General features: G+C 37.9%; 1 protein-coding gene across 1 annotated transcript in view; it reads left to right on the forward strand.

Moving 5' to 3' along the window:
- Positions 1–20,648, forward strand: part of WDR43 (WD repeat domain 43) — a 47,459-nt gene that overhangs the window by 18,231 nt on the left and 8,580 nt on the right. The window contains exons 4-11 of the mRNA XM_082851933.1: positions 2,108–2,228; positions 2,996–3,135; positions 7,336–7,438; positions 7,957–8,021; positions 9,907–10,078; positions 11,584–11,670; positions 12,888–13,019; positions 14,324–14,455. Coding sequence (XP_082708059.1) covers positions 2,108–2,228; positions 2,996–3,135; positions 7,336–7,438; positions 7,957–8,021; positions 9,907–10,078; positions 11,584–11,670; positions 12,888–13,019; positions 14,324–14,455 — 952 coding nt within the window. The remainder of the gene's footprint in view (positions 1–2,107; positions 2,229–2,995; positions 3,136–7,335; positions 7,439–7,956; positions 8,022–9,906; positions 10,079–11,583; positions 11,671–12,887; positions 13,020–14,323; positions 14,456–20,648) is intronic.

A 20,648-nucleotide genomic window follows, 5' to 3' on the forward strand; every position in this document is an offset into this window, starting at 1 on the left:
TGTACGCTTCCAAGAATTTGTCCATTTCTTCGTGGTTGTCCGTTTTATTGGCATATAGTTGTTTGTAGTAGTCTCTTATAATCCTTTGTATTTCTGCAGTATCAGTTGTGATTTCTCCTTTTTCACTTCTAATTTTATTGATTTGCGTCCTCTCCCTTTTTTTCTTGATGAGTCTGGCTAAGGGTTTATCAATTTTGTTTATCTTCTCAAAGAACCAGGTTTTAGTTTTATTGATCTTTGCTATTGTTTTCTTTGATTCTATCTGCTCGATCTTTTATGATTTCTTTCCTTCTACTGACTTTGGGTTTTCTTTGTTCTTCTTTCTCTAGTTGTTTTAAGTGTGGGGTTAGATTGTTTATTTGAGATTTTTCTTGTTTCTTGAGGTGAGATTGTATTGCTATAACCTTCCCTCTTAGAACTGCTTTTGCTGCGCCCCATAGGTTTTGGGTCATCGTGTTTTCATTGTCATTTGTTTCCATGTTTTTTTTTGTGTGTGTGTTTTTTTTTGCGGTACGCGGGCCTCTCACTGTTGTGGCCTCTCCCATTGCGGAGCACAGGCTCCAGACGTGCAGGCTCAGCGACCATGGCTCACTGGCCCAGCCGCTCCGCGGCATGTGGGATCCTCCCAGACTGGGGCACGAACCCGTGTCCCCTGCATCGGCAGGCAGGCTCTCAACCACTGTGCCACCAGGGAAGCCCCAGTATTTTTTTAATACTTTTAATCAGTTAGTTTTGGTTTAATTTATTAAGTTTAGTGTGTATGTAATATAAGACAGGAATCTAATTTTGTTTTTCCAAATGAGTAATTTGACATATTCCAGTGTGACTGGCAGAGCAATATGTTTTCTTCCACTTTAGAACTAACCTTTTTTCGTAAGAAGATTGCTCCTGTTACTTCTGTTTTTTGTTTTTAAATTAATTTATTTTTGGCTGCACTGGCTCTTTGTTGCTGCACATGGGCTTTCTCTAGTTGCAGCGAGCAGGGGCTAGTCTTCGTTGCGGTGTGTGGCTTCTTACTGCGGTGGCTTCTCGTTGTGTAGCATGGGCTCTAGGCACATGCGCTTCAGTAGTTGTGGCTCACAGGCTCTAGAGTGCAGTCTCAGTAGTTGTGGTGCACAGGCTTAGTTGCTCCATGCCATGTGGGATCTTCCTGGACCAGGGCTTGAACCCGTGTCCCCTGCATTGGTAGGCGGATTCTTAACCACTGTGCCACCAGGGAAGCCGTGCTACTGTTACTTCTTGATTTTATAAGTGAATAGCCAAGCCAGGCTCCTTGTTGCTTATAAATAGCATTAACGTATGCAACCGCCTATAAAGACTCTTGCTGTTAATCATATTTGTGGTATTAGAAAGGGATCATTTTACCTAATTTATTTTATTTTATCAGCTAGGGGCGTATATTTGTGGATTTGAGGTAGAAATAATCTTTTTGTACTGTAGGTTGAGAGATCATTTGTGTTACTAAGTAAATTAAGTTCTCAACCTTCCAGAGAATGCAGGAACTATGGAGGGGATAGGATGGGTTCTACGTAGAGGTCCAGCCAGCATGGTAGTTTCCTGGGCATTAACAGGATCACCATGGATCACAGGAGACACAGCTACCCATTTTACATTCTTATAACTCTTATTAACCCATTTCCTGGTACCTCTTAAGATTCTCTGTCCTATTGGGGAAGCATTACCTTGATGATATGTCCAAGGTTGGTTACCTGAGTCAGGATTTTAGGGAATGCAGTTTGGCATAGAACCTTGAGTGGTATTTTTTTTTTTTTCTCTCTAGTTGCGGAAAGCTGGGGCTACTCTTTGTTGTGGTGCATGGGCTTCTCATTGCGGTGGCTTCTCTTGTTGCGGAGCATGGGCTCTAGGCGCGCGGGCTTCAGTAGTTGTGGCGCATGGGCTTAGTTGCCCCATGGCATGTGGGATCTTCCTGGACCAGGGCTCGAACCCGTGTCCCCCACATTGGCAGGCGGATTCTTAACCACTGCGCCACCAGGGAAGCCCCTTGAGTGGTATTTTTAATTCCTAGTTTGCCTTTTGTTTTCTTTTTGCTTTGAGTAAAGTTTCCTCCCCATTCATTGAGATGTTTTTATTTCTCTTCACAATACAGCAAATGGAAAGGTGATAATAGCAGCGTCAGTTCCCTGTGTATCAGCCCAGATGGAAAGATGTTGCTTTCAGCTGGTCGAACAATCAAACTATGGGTTTTGGAGACCAAAGAAGTCTACAGAGTGAGTGAATCAAATTAGTTGTAAGCATAACAGTTGTCTAGAGTAAGTATGGAGAAAGGCAGAAGTCTGAGCCAAAGAATATTGTTTTAAGAATACAGATGTGTTATTTTCAAGCATATGAAATAGTACAATTAATAGACAAAAGTAGTCCTCCAAATCTGTTAAATAGATGAGACATGTCCTTTTTGCATGCATTGGAAGAATGAATGTAAATGGAAAATGAAATGAGTGGAATTTGAATTAAGTATCTTACTCTCTTCAATAATAATATAATTATATAATAATGATAGTAATTTTTTATTTCTAGCTTGCATCCAGCATTTGGTATATTACTGTATTTAGCTGTGGAGATTTAGAATTACATTTTGAGTGTGCTCAGGGGTTACTGAACTTTTGGTGCTGTGATGATGCCTCAAAATTGTGGTTTCAACTCACTGAGAGTAACATGAAGACCTACAATTCCTTGGCTGTGTCTGAGCACCCAGGCACCCCTTTTAAAATGGATAAAATGAAGTGAATCTTTAACACAAATATGGAAGAAGTAAAGATTGTGGGGTAGGCTCACGGGAGTTGGAAGGGACGGCTTTAATGTTGAGATTTTTTTGGATGGAGTTTTTTAAAGTGAGAGGAATATAGCACAAATAACCTTAGTAGTCTGGAGCTCTGATTTCAGATGTGTATCATGTATATTGTTTATGATACATATGAACTCTTAATTTTTGTTACTGCTTTACACCCTCTCCTAAATGAGATTTAACTTTCTCTAGCACTTCACGGGACATGCAACGCCGGTTTCATCACTTATGTTCACAACTATCAGACCTCCTAATGAGAGCCAACCCTTTGATGGAATTACAGGTCTTTATTTCTTATCTGGAGCGGTACATGACCGGTTACTTAATGTCTGGTATGTAGTCTTTTGGATTTTGGGAGGTAACATTTCCTTGAAAGAATCGGTCATAGCTTATATGGTTAATGTAAAAGATGAATATGAGATTTGCTTTATTGTATTTAATGTTAGATTTATTTTATATTGACTTGTAATGAGGAATTGAGCCTGCCTAAAAATCAGATCTTTATGAGAAAAATTTAAGAGCATTACATAATAGAACTTCCTCCATGCTTGTTTAGAGATAGAGTGGGCTGAATATTTTTGTGACTGGGCAATTTAAAAACCTTTTTAAAAAATTTTTTTAGGAAAATCTCTGATTTTGTTGAAAGAGATGACTGTCAGGGTTAGTGCAGTAATGCCTATTTGATGGTTTACTGAGGACCTTGAATTCCTTGGTTGTGTCTGAGAATCCCAGTAGCCTTTCCTTGCAGTGGTTGCTGTCACTAATTCCCTTTGAAGCTACTTTTTTTTTTTTTTTTTTTTTTTTGCGGTACGTGGGCCTCTCACCGTTGTGGCCTCTCCCGCCGCAGAGCACAGGCTCCGGACGCGCAGGCTCAGCGGCCATGGCTCATGGGCCCAGCCGCTCTGCGGCATGTGGGATCTTCCCGGACCGGGGCACGAACCTGCGTCCCCTGCATCAGCAGGCGGACTCTCAACCACTGCGCCACCAGGGAAGCCCTGAAGCTACTTTTGAAAGTAAAAATCTATTTGGTATTGAAGAGCCATCAAAAAGTTTTTAAATTTAAGAAATAATAAGAAATTTCTTGGATTTTATAACATCATCTAATGGAGAAATTAACTTTTTTTCTTTTACCTGATGTTCATGGACAGAATACGTAGAGATTTTAAAAATAGAAGTAGTTTCTTATCCTAATGATCAGTTAGTTGAGCATGCTCTTGACCGTATAAAGTTACTGTAAATTTATACCAAATAATACTCAGAAATGATACTCATCAAATATGTATTTCTTAAAGTAGTAGTGTGGGGAAAGGTTCATGTCAGTCTGGAGGTGGACCTCTGTTCACCTCCAGACCATCAGCTTAGTTCCTAATTTTGCCTCTTATAATCAAATTGTGTTGGTTTTCTGTCCTGTGTTTCATTTTTGAGGAGCGCCTATTGGAATATCTTATTTTGGTTCTAGAGGGTTTATCCCTAACATAAGAAATTAGTAATGCCAAAAAAGTTAAAATCGGCCACCCCAATCTCCTGACATTACTGAGGTGCTTCAGTCTTTAATGCCTCACCTCTTTGGCTCCTGAGACTAGGGGTCTCCAGCTCCAAAATTTTTTGTATAGCAGAAAAGTTGATTTCTGCTGTCTTAAGATCCTGAAGATAGTTTGTGTATACCTGAGGCTTCCTAGTAACAGAGGAGTAAACCATAAAAAACAAACAGATTAAAATGCATATTGAAAGGCTGCCCCCAAAGGCCATTCATGAAAACTTTATTAGGTAGAGCAAGCCGAGGGTCCCCTTATAATTACCTTTGAAAGACACATTTCTGAAAGAAAATAACATTTGAAGGCTTCTTGCCACTGAATGAAGATTAAAATTAAAAAACAACTGAAAAACCCTTTCATATTACTGCAAGGAGGAAGTACTGTCTCCTGTTGATGTGCTAAAATAGCAGCTTCTGCTGTGTATAGTCGTGTGATAGCAGTGATTTTGAGCATGTATATAGTATGAGTAACTTAATTTTAGAATGAATCTTGTTTTATTACGAAGTTATTATGCATGAAATATTTAGAATTTATCAAATCAACTCTTAATTTTCTTCTAGACACAAAAATACTGAAAGACTGTTTACTGGTAAATGTATAAAGTCTCAGTAGTTAATAAAAAGAAACTGATCTTGAATCATGTTTGTAAGCCACGCTTGTTACTCTGTTACTCAGTCTTTATTTTAATTTTTAAAATTTGTGCCCAGATTTTTTAAACAGCTTCACTGAGGTATAATTGACATAATAAATTATATGTACTTAAAGCAAAAGCATAATTAAGTTTTTACATATGTATACAAATGTGAGATTATTACCACAATCAAGACAGTGGCCACCTGCATTGCTCCCAAGAGTTTCCTCGTATCCCTTTGTAATCCCCCTCCCCACCTCAGTCTACAGGCTTGTTAACATGTTTGGCATATTACAGATAAAGTTGTTAAGGACACTTGTGTACAAGTCTTTTTACAGACATATGATTCATTTTTCTTGGGTAACTACCTAGGAGTATAATGGCTGCATCTTACGATAGGTGTATATTTAACTTTTTAAAAAACTGCCAGGGGCTTCCCTGATGGTGCCGTGGTTGAGACTCCGCCTGCCAACGCAGGGGACATGGGTTTGAACCCTGGTCCAGGAAGATCCCACTTGCTGTGGAGCGACTAAGCCCACATGCCACAACTACTGAGCCAAAAATAAATAAATAAGAATAAAAAAGAAAACTGCCAAATTGTTTCCAGAGTGGTTGTACCATTTTACGTTCCCACCAGCTGGGCGTAAGAGTGCTAATTCCTTCACATCTTCACCAACACTTTATATGGTCATTTAATTTCAACCATTCTGATAAGTGTGTAGTGGTATCTCAGTGCGGTTTTAAGTTGCATTTTCCTAATTACTGTTGATGTTGAGAATCTTTTAAGTACTTATTTGCTATCTGGATATGTTCCTTGACAAAGTGTGTGTTCAAATATTTTGGCCTATTTTCTGCTGGGTTGTTTGTATTCTCACTGAGTTTTGAGAGTTCTGTGTATGTTCTGAATATAAATAAATTATTAGGTATATGCTTTACAAATATTTTCTCCTAGTCTGTGGCTTGTGTTTTTTTTTTTTTTGAAACGAAGCAGTTTTTAATTTTGATGAAGTACAGATCATGTTTTGAAGTCTTTGTTTAACCCAAGGTCACAAAAGTGTTCTCCTGGAAGTTTTTTAGTTTTAGGTCCTGTGTTTATTTGGTTCTGTGATCTGTTTCGAGTTAATTCGTGTATATGGTTCAAGGAACGGATTGGGGTTCATGGGTTTGTTTTTGTTTTTTGGATATCCAGTGGTCCCAGTACTCCCAGTACTATCTCCAGTGAATTGGTGCTGCATATATACACGTTGAGTCAATTGCCTGCTATTTGCAGTAGTTATGTTGTATGAAGTCCTCAGGAGCACTGATTCAGTGATACTGAACTCTTACTCCTTGGGGAAACACCAGGGTTTGGTTTCTGCAAGCCTCTGGTTACAACATTTTTGTCATCTAATTAATACATAACCTTGTTTTATGTGTATTTCTGTTTAAAGATACCTTAGTTTATTTATATACATACACACAAACACATAGCTGATTAACTTACGTCAGAACAGAGTTTATCGAACTTAAACATTTTCTCCATAAGCATATCACAGCCTTTTTACTCTTAGGGACACTAGACCGCACTTCAGCGTTATACTTGGGGGCCATTTTAAATAGTGAAATCACCAACCAAAAGCATAAAAGCAAAAAGTGTGGCGCTAAATAGGCTGGAAAAAGAATACTTCGTATGAAAGCTGAAGTAAAAAGGCAGAGCATAGCCTTGTTAAACCTCATGAGCATTGGGCTGCTCATATGCCTCACTGCTCTATGTATACCTGTTAAAGACCATGAAATCACCACAAATAGTGATTTCGGGGTCTACAAATCAATTTTAGCAAGTAGGCAGATTCTCAAAGAAACAACCAGTAGTGAGGATCATTTATCTATCTATCTATTTATCTATTTCTGGACTCTGTTTTCTCAGTATTGCTGTGATAATCCTCCTTAAATTAATCTATAGATTCAAAGTGAATCCAGTCAAAATCCCAGCAATCTGATTTTAAAATTCAATTGGAAATGCAAAGCACATAGAATAGCCAAATGACTTTGAAAAAGAAGTTGGAAAACTCACTTCAAAACTTGCAAAGCTGCAGTGATCCAGACAGTTGGCATTGCCATCAAGATAGACAAATAGGTTAATGGAAAAGAACGTTGCTCATTGTTTAAGTCTGCCACAAATGCATTAATGCTTTCTCTTTTCCCATATAACCATGTCACATGGTAGTGACACAAATGCTTCCCTTATTTTGATCTTTAATTACCTTATTTAGCTTTCAAAAGATGAAAATGCTGTTGGGAGCTGATTGCTGTAACTCCCTTTAGGTGTTTGCCTTTTTTTTTTTTTTTAAATGTCTCATTATCTAATCATCGGTTTTGTTATCTAGGCAGGTCCGTTCAGAAAACAAAGAGAAGAATGCAGTGATGTCTTTTACAGTTACAGATGAACCTGTCTATATTGACTTGACTTTGTCAGAAAATAAAGAAGAGGTAAGTGGCTTGTTTCTTAGAGAATTTGTTTTTGGACTTCACAAATGCTATTTTTTAAAATCAGGGTTTTGATGATTCGATGATTCAGGAAAGAGAGAGAACAAAATAAAAATCTTAGACTATTCGAAGTAATCATTGGATTCTGTATTGAGTGCTCATGAGGGGAGAGGACAGGGCGCAGTGGCGTTTTCAGTAATCCTGACATGTGGGCCTGCCAGTTGGTTCCCTGTTGTCAGCCAGTGCACTTGGTTGTTGACTTAGCTCCTCCAACTTTCATGCTGCGTTGTCATGGACTGTGCTGTCTTCTTAGCCTAAACTTTTATTTATAGGCTTGACAACAACTACTTTAATTGTTATTTTGGTGGCAGTGATTATTTTTAAATTCAAGAGTTGAACATCCTTACTGTTTTGATTTATCTCTTGTTATTTGAAGGGTGGAGAGGGTAGTTGGATTTTCATAAGTAATTATTAGAGTAGACCGAAGTATATTACCTATTAATGTTACATTTTTCTTTTAGCCTGTCAAGTTAGCTGTTGTTTGCAGAGATGGTCAAGTTCATCTTTTTGAACACATATTAAATGGGTAAGTAAGAAGTTTCTCAAGTCAGAAATTTATTTTCCTTCCCTGACTTGCTACTTATTTATACTCCCACCTCAATATTCTTTGCTTTATGTTACTTTTCATTTAGATTGTTCTGAAAGCCTTCTTAATTCTTTGTCCGTATGACTACATACATTCCCAGTGAGAACTCAAGTTTTATTTTAAAAGAAATTGGTTCAGTAGGAAAGCTTTGCTTGTGAACTTTGGTGAAGCCTTAATTTCTAACTTTGATAGTGTCACACATTTGTGGATCAGTGAACGCTTGTGTTTTGTTGGACAGAGGGGAGTTGCTGATATGATGTGTAGTAGTCATAGACCAGGGGTCAGTAAATTATGGCCTGCAGGCCACATCCAGTAGAGACCACATAGACCCCACCCCGCCCCCCAAACAAAAATATTTACTCTGTGGCCCTTTATAGAAAAGTTTGCCAACTCTTGCATGTGCTATAAACATGGTCTGAGACTCACTCATGTGCAGAATTATGTTAAACTTTAAAATGGTTTCAACTTTTTATTGTCAGTTGGTGCCCTTCCTTTTACAATTCTAATATAGGGATTATGAAAGTAATATACATTTATTTTAAAACATTCAGGATGCATAGACAATTGATTATAAAACTCAAGTCTCCCTCCATTGAGTTCCACTCCCTAGAGGTAACTTAACATTTTGATGTGTAGCACTTGAGGCCTTTATTTATATAGTCACATGTATGCATGGAATGTATAGTTGAGGGCCCAGAAGTGGTGGGCCATGGTAAGGGCTTGGGCATTTCTCTTTGGGCAGTAGTAAGCTGTTGAAGGATTTTAAACTGAGGATTGATGAGGTTTGACCTAAGTTTTAAGACATTAAGTTTTAAGTCGTTCTATCTGATGTGAAGAGAATAGACCACAGAAGGGTAAAGCCCAAAGCAGAGGCCAAAAATCCTGGATAGAGATGGATGTGGAGTTGGGAAACTAGGAAGAGTGAGTTGGAAAGATAGTGGGGTGCTTACAGTTGGGATTATGGAGGGTGTGTACTTAGTGGTGATAAGATGTCTGTGGTGTGAGGAGCGTGTGGCTAAGGTACAGGGAAGGACAAGGTTGATAGAGGTAGAAGGCTAAAGGAACTGAGAGGGCAGGGTGTCAGAAGGATCGTCAGACTGCATGCCGTATATGGAAATCACTAAGAAAGGGATTCCTCAGTGGAATTGTTGGACAGAGTGACAGCCACTCACATCTTCAAGAAATGCTGAGTGACCCAGAGGCCATTGGATGACGGCAGGAGGGGAATGTAGCTGGTAGCTGGTGACGGCAATTTCAAAGGTTTTGGAGGTGGTGGAGGGAGAGACTACTTGTCTTGAAGTGTTAGTGAAGAACAAGAAGCGTACTTGAATCATTGCCAAGGGTCTTGGCACTAAGGGTGTGGGGAAGGCTGCCGAGGCAAGCAAGGTGAGGAGAGCTCTTAGAGAAGTTGAGGATCTAATTTTGTTTATATTTTGCTGATCTTTTTGCTCCTGGAACTCTGATGCAGAGCTCATGGTGAGGATTCAGGGGTTGGAAGCAATTAGAGATGGGGCTGATTAGAGTAGGGCAAGAACAGAGCCATTTGGGGCTGAAGCTCACTTGGGAGCTTGGGGCCATTTGTAAGGGTTGACAGAGTGGGATAGAAGAGCAGCTGTGCCTCAAGGCAGGTTTTGGTGGTGAGGTCTTGAATGTTGGCAGGGTGGGGATAGATGAAGTCTTGACAGGAACACTAGTGCTCTGGGACACTGGTCACTCCTGATGATGTGGAGGCCGGGGGAGGGTCACATTTCATGACACCAACTTCAAAGAATTAGTGTGAGATGGTATTTTCACATTTTCTAATCTCATTTTTTTCCATTCCCAGATACTGCAAAAAGCCTTTGACTTCAAACTGCACAATTCAGATAGCAACGCCTGGGAAAGGCAAGAAATCAACACCAAAACCCGTCCCTATTCTAGCAGCTGGTTTTTGCTCCGACAAAATGTCATTGTTGCTTGTATATGGCAGTTGGTTTCAGCCCACCATTGAGCGAGTGGTACGTAGCTGCTCCTCTGGAGTAAAGCAGTGCAACATCAACATGTCTGTGGAAGAGAATGATTTTAAAATGATATATTGGTCTGCTTATTGGAATACTTAAGAAGATGTCATATGTTTCCACTTAACTGAAGGACTTTTCAGTGGATGGTTTATTTTAACTTGTGAGAACTCTGTTTATAGTTGGTCCTTGAACAACACAGTTTTGAACTGTGTGGGTCCACTTATGCATGGATTTTTTCCAATAGTAAATACTACAGTACCTCACCATCCAAGGTTGTTGAAACCACAGATGCGGAACTATGGATACGTTATAACTATGAACAAGTTATAAGTGGATTTTTGATTGCACAGAGGGTCGGCGCCCCTAACCCCTGCATCGTTCAAGGGTCAACTATGTAATTTTACTTAACCCAGTATATCCAAAATATCATTTTAATGTTTAGTATAAAATGTTATTTGAGATATTCTGCCCTTCTTCCTTTATTTGGTATTATGTCTTTAAAATCTGGTGTATATTTTTCACTTACAAGCCCATCTCAGTTTGGACTAGCCGCATTTCAGGTGCTCAGTAGCCACAGGTAAATCTTAATAAGAGATCCCGTAGTAATAGCACGCATTGAGTATTCTAAGTGGAAATGTAATGGGTGGGGCAGTGGTTTAGGTTTTTTGATTACAGAATTTTTTTTGGAGACTTTTGGTGAGTTACTATGAGCATGTCCAATAGGTGAGAGACTATGAGAGGAATATCTCTTGCTTAAGCAATCTCTTGTTGAGTCTATTTAAAAAAACTTCTTACTTTAAAAAAATGTAATACATGGTTATGGTGTGACAAAAAAGGGAGAGAAGTGTTAAACCCTAAACATACGTCTCCTTGCCATACGTGGATCTCATAACCTCACTCTCCAGATGCAGCCTGTTTCCTGTGTGCTTTGTGTCTTTCCAGATATTGATTAGGTGGGTATAGAGAATTACCTATAACTTTAAAGCCTTGTAGGTACATATGTACTTTGCTGCATCTCACTTCCCCTCCTGTTTAATACCATATCAGGACATAGAGATTCACCTTAGAGCATTTTATTAATCAGCATTGCTTGTCTTTGACTAGCTTGTGGAAGGATAGCAGTAGGAAATTTAGGGTAGGATCAGTCTTTTTTAGGATAGATTATAAGGTGATGAGCTAATAATGTTTTCTTTAAAATCTGTTACGTTTTAAATGTCAGTCTTTTAAAACTGCGTATGTGAAAGATTTGACCAGTACATAACTGAAGAAAGTAAACATTATGCCTGGTATCTTCAGAGTTTACCCATTTTCCTCATATGGCATCAATCTGAATGGTGATCAGTCTGAGTGACCAGGAGTTTTCTGTGGAAGCCTTCTGTACTTTTTTGTATTTTTATAAAAATGCATTTCTTTTTCACTTTATTCTGACTCCCAGTTACTTTGTTTGACACTTTTTTTTTTTACCTTCCACCCCCTTTCCCTCTTTAAAATTCTATTCCCAGGCTTTAAATTCCAAAGAACCTCATATGTGTTTAGTAAGAGATATTTCAATCTGCTGGGCCCCAAAAGTAGAAACAGCTATAACAAAGGTGAGTGCATTTCATATTAGAAGTTAAGAAAAAAGATATTTGAGTGAATTGAATTGTTATGTAATACTATGTTTAAACTCTTAATATCCTCTTTATGATCTTGTCTTAACAAATTTTGTGGGATTAGGTTTTAGATATTAAGACTGTAAAACTTTTTTCATTTCTGTGCTCTTGATTTGTTGAACGAATGAGTGAATAGGTGACTAGAAGTTGAAGACCTTGGATTTATTTAATTCTTCCTCCTCCACCCCACCCCCAGTGCAGGATCACTGAGTAAATATCAGTATCAAATTTATCAAATTATTTCATCAATTTATATACTTAAAGGGGCAAAACTTTGTTGAGAGGAATGCTGTATTTCAGGGTGGAATAAAACCTAAATCCATGATGGGGCTGGAATTAAATACCAGATATAAGAACATTATTGTCATGCTTTATTTTGAATATAATGTGGCATCTACATGGAGACATCATGTGTTTGGCAGTCTAATGAAAAAAAGGAAAGCCAAGACATGCTATGATGACATTCAAATGGTTTCGCTTCTGGCTGAGTTTCAGAGATGACACCTTTCTCTTGGCTGTCTGAGCATTTCTGGCAAAGATCAATTATTGGAGGTAGTCATAAAATGTACAGCTTCACTCTTTAACATTTTTTTAAAATTATTTATTTATTTTTGGTTGCTTTGGGTTTTTGTTGCTGCGCGTGGGCTTTCTCTAGTTGCGTCGAGCGGGGGCTACTCTTCGTTGCAGTGCGCGGGCTTCTCATTGTGGTGGCTTCCCTTGTTGCAGAGCACGGGCTTCAGTAGTTGTGGCACGTGGGCTCAGTAGTTGTGGCTTGTGGGCTCTAGAGCTCAGGCTCAGTAGTTGTGGCACATGGGCTTAGTTTCTCTGCAGCATGTGGGATCTTCCTGGACCAGGGATCGAACCCCTGTCCCCTGAATTTTTAAGTCAGTGTGTCATTGTGTGATCTGTAGATTTTGTTTTTCTTGGTTCTTACTCTTACATGTTGCAGGCTTTAAAACAATGAATGTTCAGATTATACTTAAATGCCAGTATTCAATTAAAATATATCTTTAATTCATATCCTATTGAGTTAGTTACATTAAGTTTTTCAGTAGGAAAACCTTTTAAAAGCTGTTAGTTTTCTCATTGGGGATAAATCTTGCAAAGAGTAAGACAGTTTCCTTTGTCACACCCCTACTATTCCTGTTTAACAGGTGAGAACACCAGTGATGAATTCTGAAGCAAAAGTTCTGGTGCCTGGGATACCTGGTCATCATGCAGCTATCAAGCCTGCCCCTCCACAGACTGAGGAAATAGAGAGCAAGAGGAAATTAGGGGAAAAGGAGGTAATCCACTCATTCTGACCATTTTTGAGTTTGAAATTTAAGATTACTTGGGAGATTCTAAGAATTATATTGGATGGAGCCAAAGCTGAAACTTCAGAAAATGGAGAGGACAAAACTCTTATTAACTGAAGAGGGTGCTCTTCTGGCCATTTGGTCATTGTTAGCTGGATAAGGTAATTGTAGATTAAGCCAGGACTTGCTGTGATGATTTTCATTGGGTTTCGCATGTTGCTGAGTTCCAGTGATGCCTTGTCTCTTGGCTGTCTGAGCATTCCTGGCTGGTTTAATGCTAGTTAGCCTTTAAAAGTGATCGTCATTATAACCTCTTAAAGTGCTTATAAATTTCATTTTTTCTCAACTCTTAAAACCCTCTTGTGATTACTGTACTTGTCTGTGAAAAATCCTCTTTTTTGTCTTCCATTCACTTGTCACTCTTGTCTAAGTAATCTAGAATTTTAACTGTTTTATCATTAGAGAAAGAGTGTTTCTTTACCTGATTTTAAATGTCTTGCTTTATTGGGGGTGGGGGGTTGGGGAATAACATTGCTGTTCTTAAAAATTGTTTCTCAATAACATGATATCTGATTTAAAAATAAGGTGTCAACTTCCTCTAGTTTGGCCTAGATCCTACCCTTTAATTTTTTCCTACCTTTTTAGTGTTTTTCATAAAACATAACCCAAACAGGAGGCTTTACCAAAGCCTCTCTGTTTGCTTTGGTAGTAATAGAACGTTCGTATTTTGATTGAGCTTCCAAGGGGCTGGCAGAACGTAGTTGTTAGATTTGCTTTCATAAGGGATTAGTTATGTACAAGTGAGTTTTTGTATAGCAAACAAAGAGATAGGAAGACATCTTATAAATTTTGGGGGGAACGTAACTGTCTTTATGCTCTTTTGATAATTGTTAGCAAAAGATCCGAGGTTGATGGCAAGGGATAATTACAGAAGGGGAAGCTTTTGTGATTATAGGTCTTTTCTTGTGCTTTAGTAATCAGTTGCCTGATCCTTGTCTTTTTTGAATCTTCATATAGAGGGGATTTTATGAATTACATTTTCAAATCATGGTTTTCATTTTTTTTCACTGGAGTCTGGAAACTTGGATTGCAGGTATTACACTTGTCTACGACATTGGCCTTATGGTGATGAGATTCTATTGGAATGAGGAAGAGCGTATTTGTGTTTTTCAGTGTTGAGGTGTGAATCAGTCAGTGGCTTTTGTCTTCTGAGACATAAGCACAAAGTAATTTGACCAAACTGCTTTAGGTGTTGTCTCATATAACATTAACTGGTCATTTCTGTTCTGTAGGTTAGCATTGAAGAACGCCTGGGAGCACTGGATATAGATGCGAAAAAAGAAAAGGACACCCTTCCACAGACAAACAGTTTTCCAGTTCTCCTCACACAGGGTTTAGAAAGTAATGATTTTGAAATGCTAAATGTAAGTATTATAGCAGTTTTTAAATGAATTAAGATGGTTAATTTTTCTTAGAAAGTGATTGACAGCACATTTACAGAATGAATAGTCATGTTATGTAGCTGTCTTGAATTTAATGTTTTGTGAGTTTAGTCAAATATATATCACTTGGTGGCACTATACAGACAGTCACCAACCTACAAAGGGATTGTGTTAAATTATTTTGAACCTGGAATGCATTTTCTCATAGAAATATTGTTGTGAATTGTTACTAGGCTCTTAGGCTTTAGTTCACAAAAGCCTTTATAAACATTGTGTAGCTGAATTATAATACTCAGCATTCTAGATCACAATTTATATTTTTTTCTGTAGGAAAATGCGTTCCTGAGTTTTTACTCTGGATTCCAGAAACTTAATTCCCCCTGGCCGTGAGAGGGGGCGGTGAGGTGGAACCTTGGCAATGGATAGGAGGTTTGGGGGAAAAATTCAAGAGGGTTGGGGGTATATAAAAGGGAGGCACTTACGATTTCTGTGTTTGTAAGTTGGTGACTGCTTGTACGATGTTGCTTAATTTAGTCCTCTTAAATTCCAGAATTTGAAAGTGGTCTGTAGAGAAAATTTAAGTGTAAAAAATTGGACTTAAGCACTGCGTGATCAGATTAAAGCAGTTTATATTTGCTAAGTGCATTTATTCCTAGTGACTCGTAGTGATATTATGGTGCCACTTAGTGTAGATGTGACGTTAATATGCAGCCTATGAATAAGGTCTCTCTGACTTGTATTTTGATCTAAATGGGAATATCTTATATTTGTGTTTAAGGGGATTTTGCAAAACAGCAGGGGGGAAACCAGGCATATCTAAAAACCTGAACTTACCTTTAAAATAGTCTGTGAGTGTATGTATTTTGGGAGGTCAATTTTAGTTTAACATGGCATACAAACCTAGGTGAGGGTGTGGTGAGAAATAAGCTATAGAAAACAACTGACGGTGTTTTTAAAATATAACTTATCTGCCACCATTGCTTGCTTAACTGTGCTTTGAAAACTTCTTCAGTAGTACAAGTGAATCAGTTATTGTTTTGTTTTGTTTCTAAGAAACATTTCAAAACATTTAACAGTACAGTGGGCCACCATGAACCCATCACCCAGTTTCAAAAATTATTAGCACTAGCCAGTCTGTCTATTATTGTTTTATCTGTTTGCTCACCCCCTACCCAGGTTACAGTGAAGCAAATTTCAGAACTGTTATTTATTTCATCCACAAATATATCCCTGTTCAACTGTAACAATAGAAATTCCTTTAAAAAACATAACCACAATTCATTATCACACCTAAAAAGGTGAACAGTGATTCCTTAAAATCATCAAATATCCAGTTAGTATTTATCTTTCGCTGATTGTCTTGTAAAGTTTTTTTTTCTTTGCTTTCTTCAAAACTGGATCCCAACGAAGTCCACGCTCTTTGGTGGATTTGCCTTTTCTGTCTTTTGCAATTTGGGGAAGCTAGGTTATGTGCTCTAAAGAGACTTCACATTCTGGATTTTGCCTCCTGCAAATCCATTTTACTGGGTCATTTAACCCAACAAGTATCATTTAATATACTTCTTGTCCATCATATTCCTGTACAATGGTAGTTGGATCTAGAAGCTTGAAGAGATTCAGATTAGAATCATCTGGCACTTCAGATGTGACAGTGTGTACTTTTGTCAGGTGTCATAGAGTTGTTGGGAGAGTAAAGGAAATGATGTTTGTGAAAGCACTTCTTAAATTGTAAAGAATTGTACGTGTAAGATCTTTTCATTATTCAGGATTTTGAGGTGATACGTCATATTGTTTAAGTAGAAGTCAATAACCTTTAAAAAAAAAACTAGAATATAGGAGTATTCCCATACTGTATTACCTGGGATATCATGCATTCTAAAGAGAAAGAGGCAAGTAAAAAAATAAACCAAATACTTTTTCCCCTGGAAAGTGTGTTCCTCATTTCCAAAGATAACCTTCTGAGGATATGTGAAATATAATAGGAGGTCATTAAAAATAGGAATGAAAGGGGACTTCCCTGGTGGTCCAGTGGGTAAGACTCCACACTCCCAATACAGGGGACCTGGATTCGATCCTTGGTCAGGCAACTAGATCCCACGTGCATGCTACAACTAAGGAGTCCACATGCCGCAACTCGAAGATCCCGCAACTAAGACCCAGTGCAGCCAAAATAAATATTAAAAAAAAAAAGAAAGAAAGAAGAAAGTGAGCAGTGTCAGGTATGCAACATAGGACCAAAGGTGTGGTTAAAAATCCCTGCTGTAGAACACTTGACATTAAAGTTTGTGGCTTTTTAGGAAAGTGGCAATTTGACCTAAAGAAATAGTCTATAGCTTATGCAAAAAAGATAGGCTTAGTCATTTATATAATTCATGGCACCCATAGGAGTTATAGGTTTTTAAATATTTTAAAAATTTTATTTAAATTAAGTATTTCTTAGAAGTTCCCATTTACAGTAGTACCAAAAAATGCCTAGGATAAATCTACAAAAGATGTTTCTACCTCTACATTGAAAGTTACAAAAATTGGGAGAAATTAACCAAGGCCTATGTTCATGCTTGGAAGATTCAATATTGTTAAGATGAGCAGTTGCCCCAAATTATTCTATGTATCCAATACATTCCCAGTTAAATTCCAGCACAGCTACCTTTTAGAAATTCAAAGGACATGAAATAACCAAAGTAATTATAAAATGAAGAGCAAAACTGGGGCGCTTACCCTACCTGATTTCAAGAAAAAGCTGTAGTAATCAAGATAGTTTGGTATTAGTGAAAACATAAATATAGATTAAGGAACAAAAATAGTCCAGAAATAGACCACATGCAATTGGTTTTCAGTAAAGGTGCTTCTAAGTTGAGTCAATTGGGAAAGCAAAGTCTTTTCAACAGTTGCAGTTGAATCAATTGAATATCTATATGGAAAAAAATGCATCTCAACTCTTTCCTCACATCTTACACAAAAGTCTACACAAAAATAGGTCACAGACATAAATGTATAAACCAACCCTCAAAACTTCTAGAAGAAAATAGGAGAAAATGTTATGCAGATTTGCATGGAAAAAGCCTTCTTAGGTTCATCACAAAAAGCATGAAACACTTAAGGAAAAATTGGTCATTTGGATTTAATAAAAATTAAAAACTTTTCTCTTGAAATGACACTGTTGGGAGAATGAAAAGGCAGGCCGCAGCCTGGGGAAAAAAAACCAACTTATACATCAAAGGATTTATATCCAGAATTGATAAAGAACTCTTAACTCAGTAGTGAGACTCAACTCAAATAAAAAACAATTGGTAAATGCGTGAACACATATTTCATAAAAGAATTCCAGTGGCCAGTGAGTGCATGTAAAGGTATTATACATCATTAATCATCACAAATGCAAATTAAAACCACAGTGAGATAACACTGCATACCCATTATAGACTGATTAAAATTTAAAAGACCAGTACCATCTACTGGGGAGGATGTGGAGTAACTGGAACTCTCATATCTTGCTGGGGGAATGTAAAATGGTACGCCTACTTTGGAGAACACTTGGGCCATTTCTTAAAAGTGAAGGACACATCTACCATAAGATCCTGCCGTTCTACTCTTAGGTGTTTACCAAGAGAATTGAAAACAAATGTTCATACAAAGACTTGTACATGAATGGTCATGGCAGCCTTATTTTTAATAGCCCCAAACTGGAAAGAACCCTGAACACATGAAGGGATAAATTGTTATCTAACAATGTAAAGAATGTATATTGCTTCATCAGCAACATGAATGAATCTCAAACTTATGCTGTGAGAAAGAAGCCAGACAAAAAAGTACATACAGTTTGATTTCATTTATAGAACAATTCTAGAAAATGCAAACCAGCATGTAGTTCAGTGGTTGCCTGAGGACGGTGGGGTGGAAGGGAAGGATAGAATGTAAAGGGTCCAAGGAGACTTGAGGGTGATAGAATGTTTATTACAGTGTTTGTTTCATGGGTAAATGTATGTCAAACTGATCAAATAGTACACTTTAAATTGTGCACTGTTATGTTTCAGTTATAATACAGTAAAGTTTAAAAAAAAATCCCATCTTCAGTATCATCTTCTTGCTACTTGTAGCTGTGGTTTATAGTCTTGGCAGAAGTTAATAATGCTAACTCCTCTATTCATTATCATTTTGCTTGGTTTGGGATAACTTATTTTTTGTGTGTATTTTTAATTTGAAAATTGTTATCATAGAACCTCTGTCTTTAGTGAGCACAAGGATTATCTGAGAGCTTGTTACATTTTTCTGTCCTGCAGTTTGGAATAACTTCTAAATAGCTAGGCCATACATACCATTATTTGCCTGTGACAGTTTTGGTTTACACCTCTTAACTTGGTGTAATTACTAATAGTGACTCCTTTCATTCACAGAAGTGTCCCAGTTTGGACAACAAATTATCTGATCACTTAACATTTAGAGCACTAGAGGATTTCACAAACCATGTATTTTTCAAACCTTCAGCCCTACATTATGTTTCTTAACCAAGCTTTTGGTATAAATAATGTGCAGCAGCAAGTTCAAGATTGTATTCCTTGACCTAAAGTGTTACTATTCTACTTGGCCATTTAAGACAGTGAAGCCTGGTAGTTTGGTGAACATGCTGTGAAAATTGAGTACCTTAACAAAAAGAGATGCAGACATAGAAAACGGACATGTGGGCACAGGGGGAAGGGGGAGTGGGATGAATTGGGAGATTAGGATTGACATATACCCACTACCATGTATGAAATTGATAGTGGGAACCTGCTGTATAGCACAGGGAGCTCAGCTCAGTGCTCTGTGATGACCTAGATGGGTGGGAGGGAGGTCAAAGACGGAGGGGATATATGTATACATATAGCTGATTCACTTCCTTGTACAGCAGAAACTAACACAACACTGTAAAGCAACTGTACTTCATTTTAAAAAAAAAGTATTTGTAGACTAGTTCAGACAATGTTCCCTGTAACTTGTACATCACTGGAACTTTGTGATAGCTGATCTATAACAAAGACTTGATTTGAGGGATGTTTAGTATCATCAGACACCTTGTGAATTATTGTTTAACTTCTCAGCATACTTTGCTTTGAACGTTGTGTTCTGATTATTTGAAAATGACAATATTAGGACAGTCCATCCGTCAGTTCCCCAGTGATTATGTATAAAAATACGTAATCTTTCTTTTGCATAATAAACTTTGTAATTATGTCAGTGATAGTTTTTTTTTTTTTTTTTTTTTGCGGTACGCGGGCCTCTCACTGTTGTGGCCTCTCCCGTTGTGAAGCACAGGCTCCGGATGCGCAGGCCCAGCGGCCATGGCTCACGGGCCCAGCCGCTCCGCGGCATGTGGGATCCTCCCAGACCGGGGCACGAACCCGTGTCCCCTGCATCCGCAGGCGGACTCTCAACCACTGCGCCACCAGGGAAGCCCAGTGATAGTTTTTAAATAGTACTTGATAGATTTAAGAAGGGTTTGGTATAAAGATATTTTTACAAGCAAATAAAATCCATAGGGAATTTTGAAAGGGTATGTTAAGACCATTAAAGTAGGTTGAAAATGAACTTTCCGCGTTTTTGCCCTGTAATACCTCTACTGTTCATATCCTGAACATGATCTTTATAGCAACAACAGCCAAAACATAGCATGCACCAACCATTAGGGAAGTTCCTCTAGTTGTAAACTCTTTTGAAAGATAAATATTGAAAAGTATTAAAGAGGAAGGGGGTGGTATCTGGATTTTGAAGCCTGAAAGGACTCATTTCCCACCCTCTCCTATAGATGAAGCATCTGGGTGGGGTTTGGAGAAACAGAAAGGCCTGCCAGAATTTGGACTAATCTGCTCTATCTCCTTTTCTATCCATACAATGTGGGGTGGAGACTGCGTTTCACCCTTAAAGTTTTTGACTCAAGCACTCATTATATGATCTTTTGATTGGCTTAAAATTTTATCAAAAACATTTAAAAGGTATGTTTCCTTGTAGTGTGAATTTAGTGTGTTTTGCTCACTCTTGTGTTGATATGACAAGATATGTTTCATAAAACAAAGGCTTGAGAACTTCTCTAAAGTGGTGTATATACCTGTATTTAAATGTCGAGAGGTGTTCTTTTCTGTTTTATATCAAAAATTAGCTTATAAGAATTTAGAATTTGTGGAGCAGAAACTTGTTTAAT

Source organism: Leucopleurus acutus (genome assembly GCF_964270905.1).
Source record: "Leucopleurus acutus genome assembly, chromosome: 12".
NCBI classification, from domain to species: domain Eukaryota; kingdom Metazoa; phylum Chordata; class Mammalia; order Artiodactyla; family Delphinidae; genus Leucopleurus; species Leucopleurus acutus.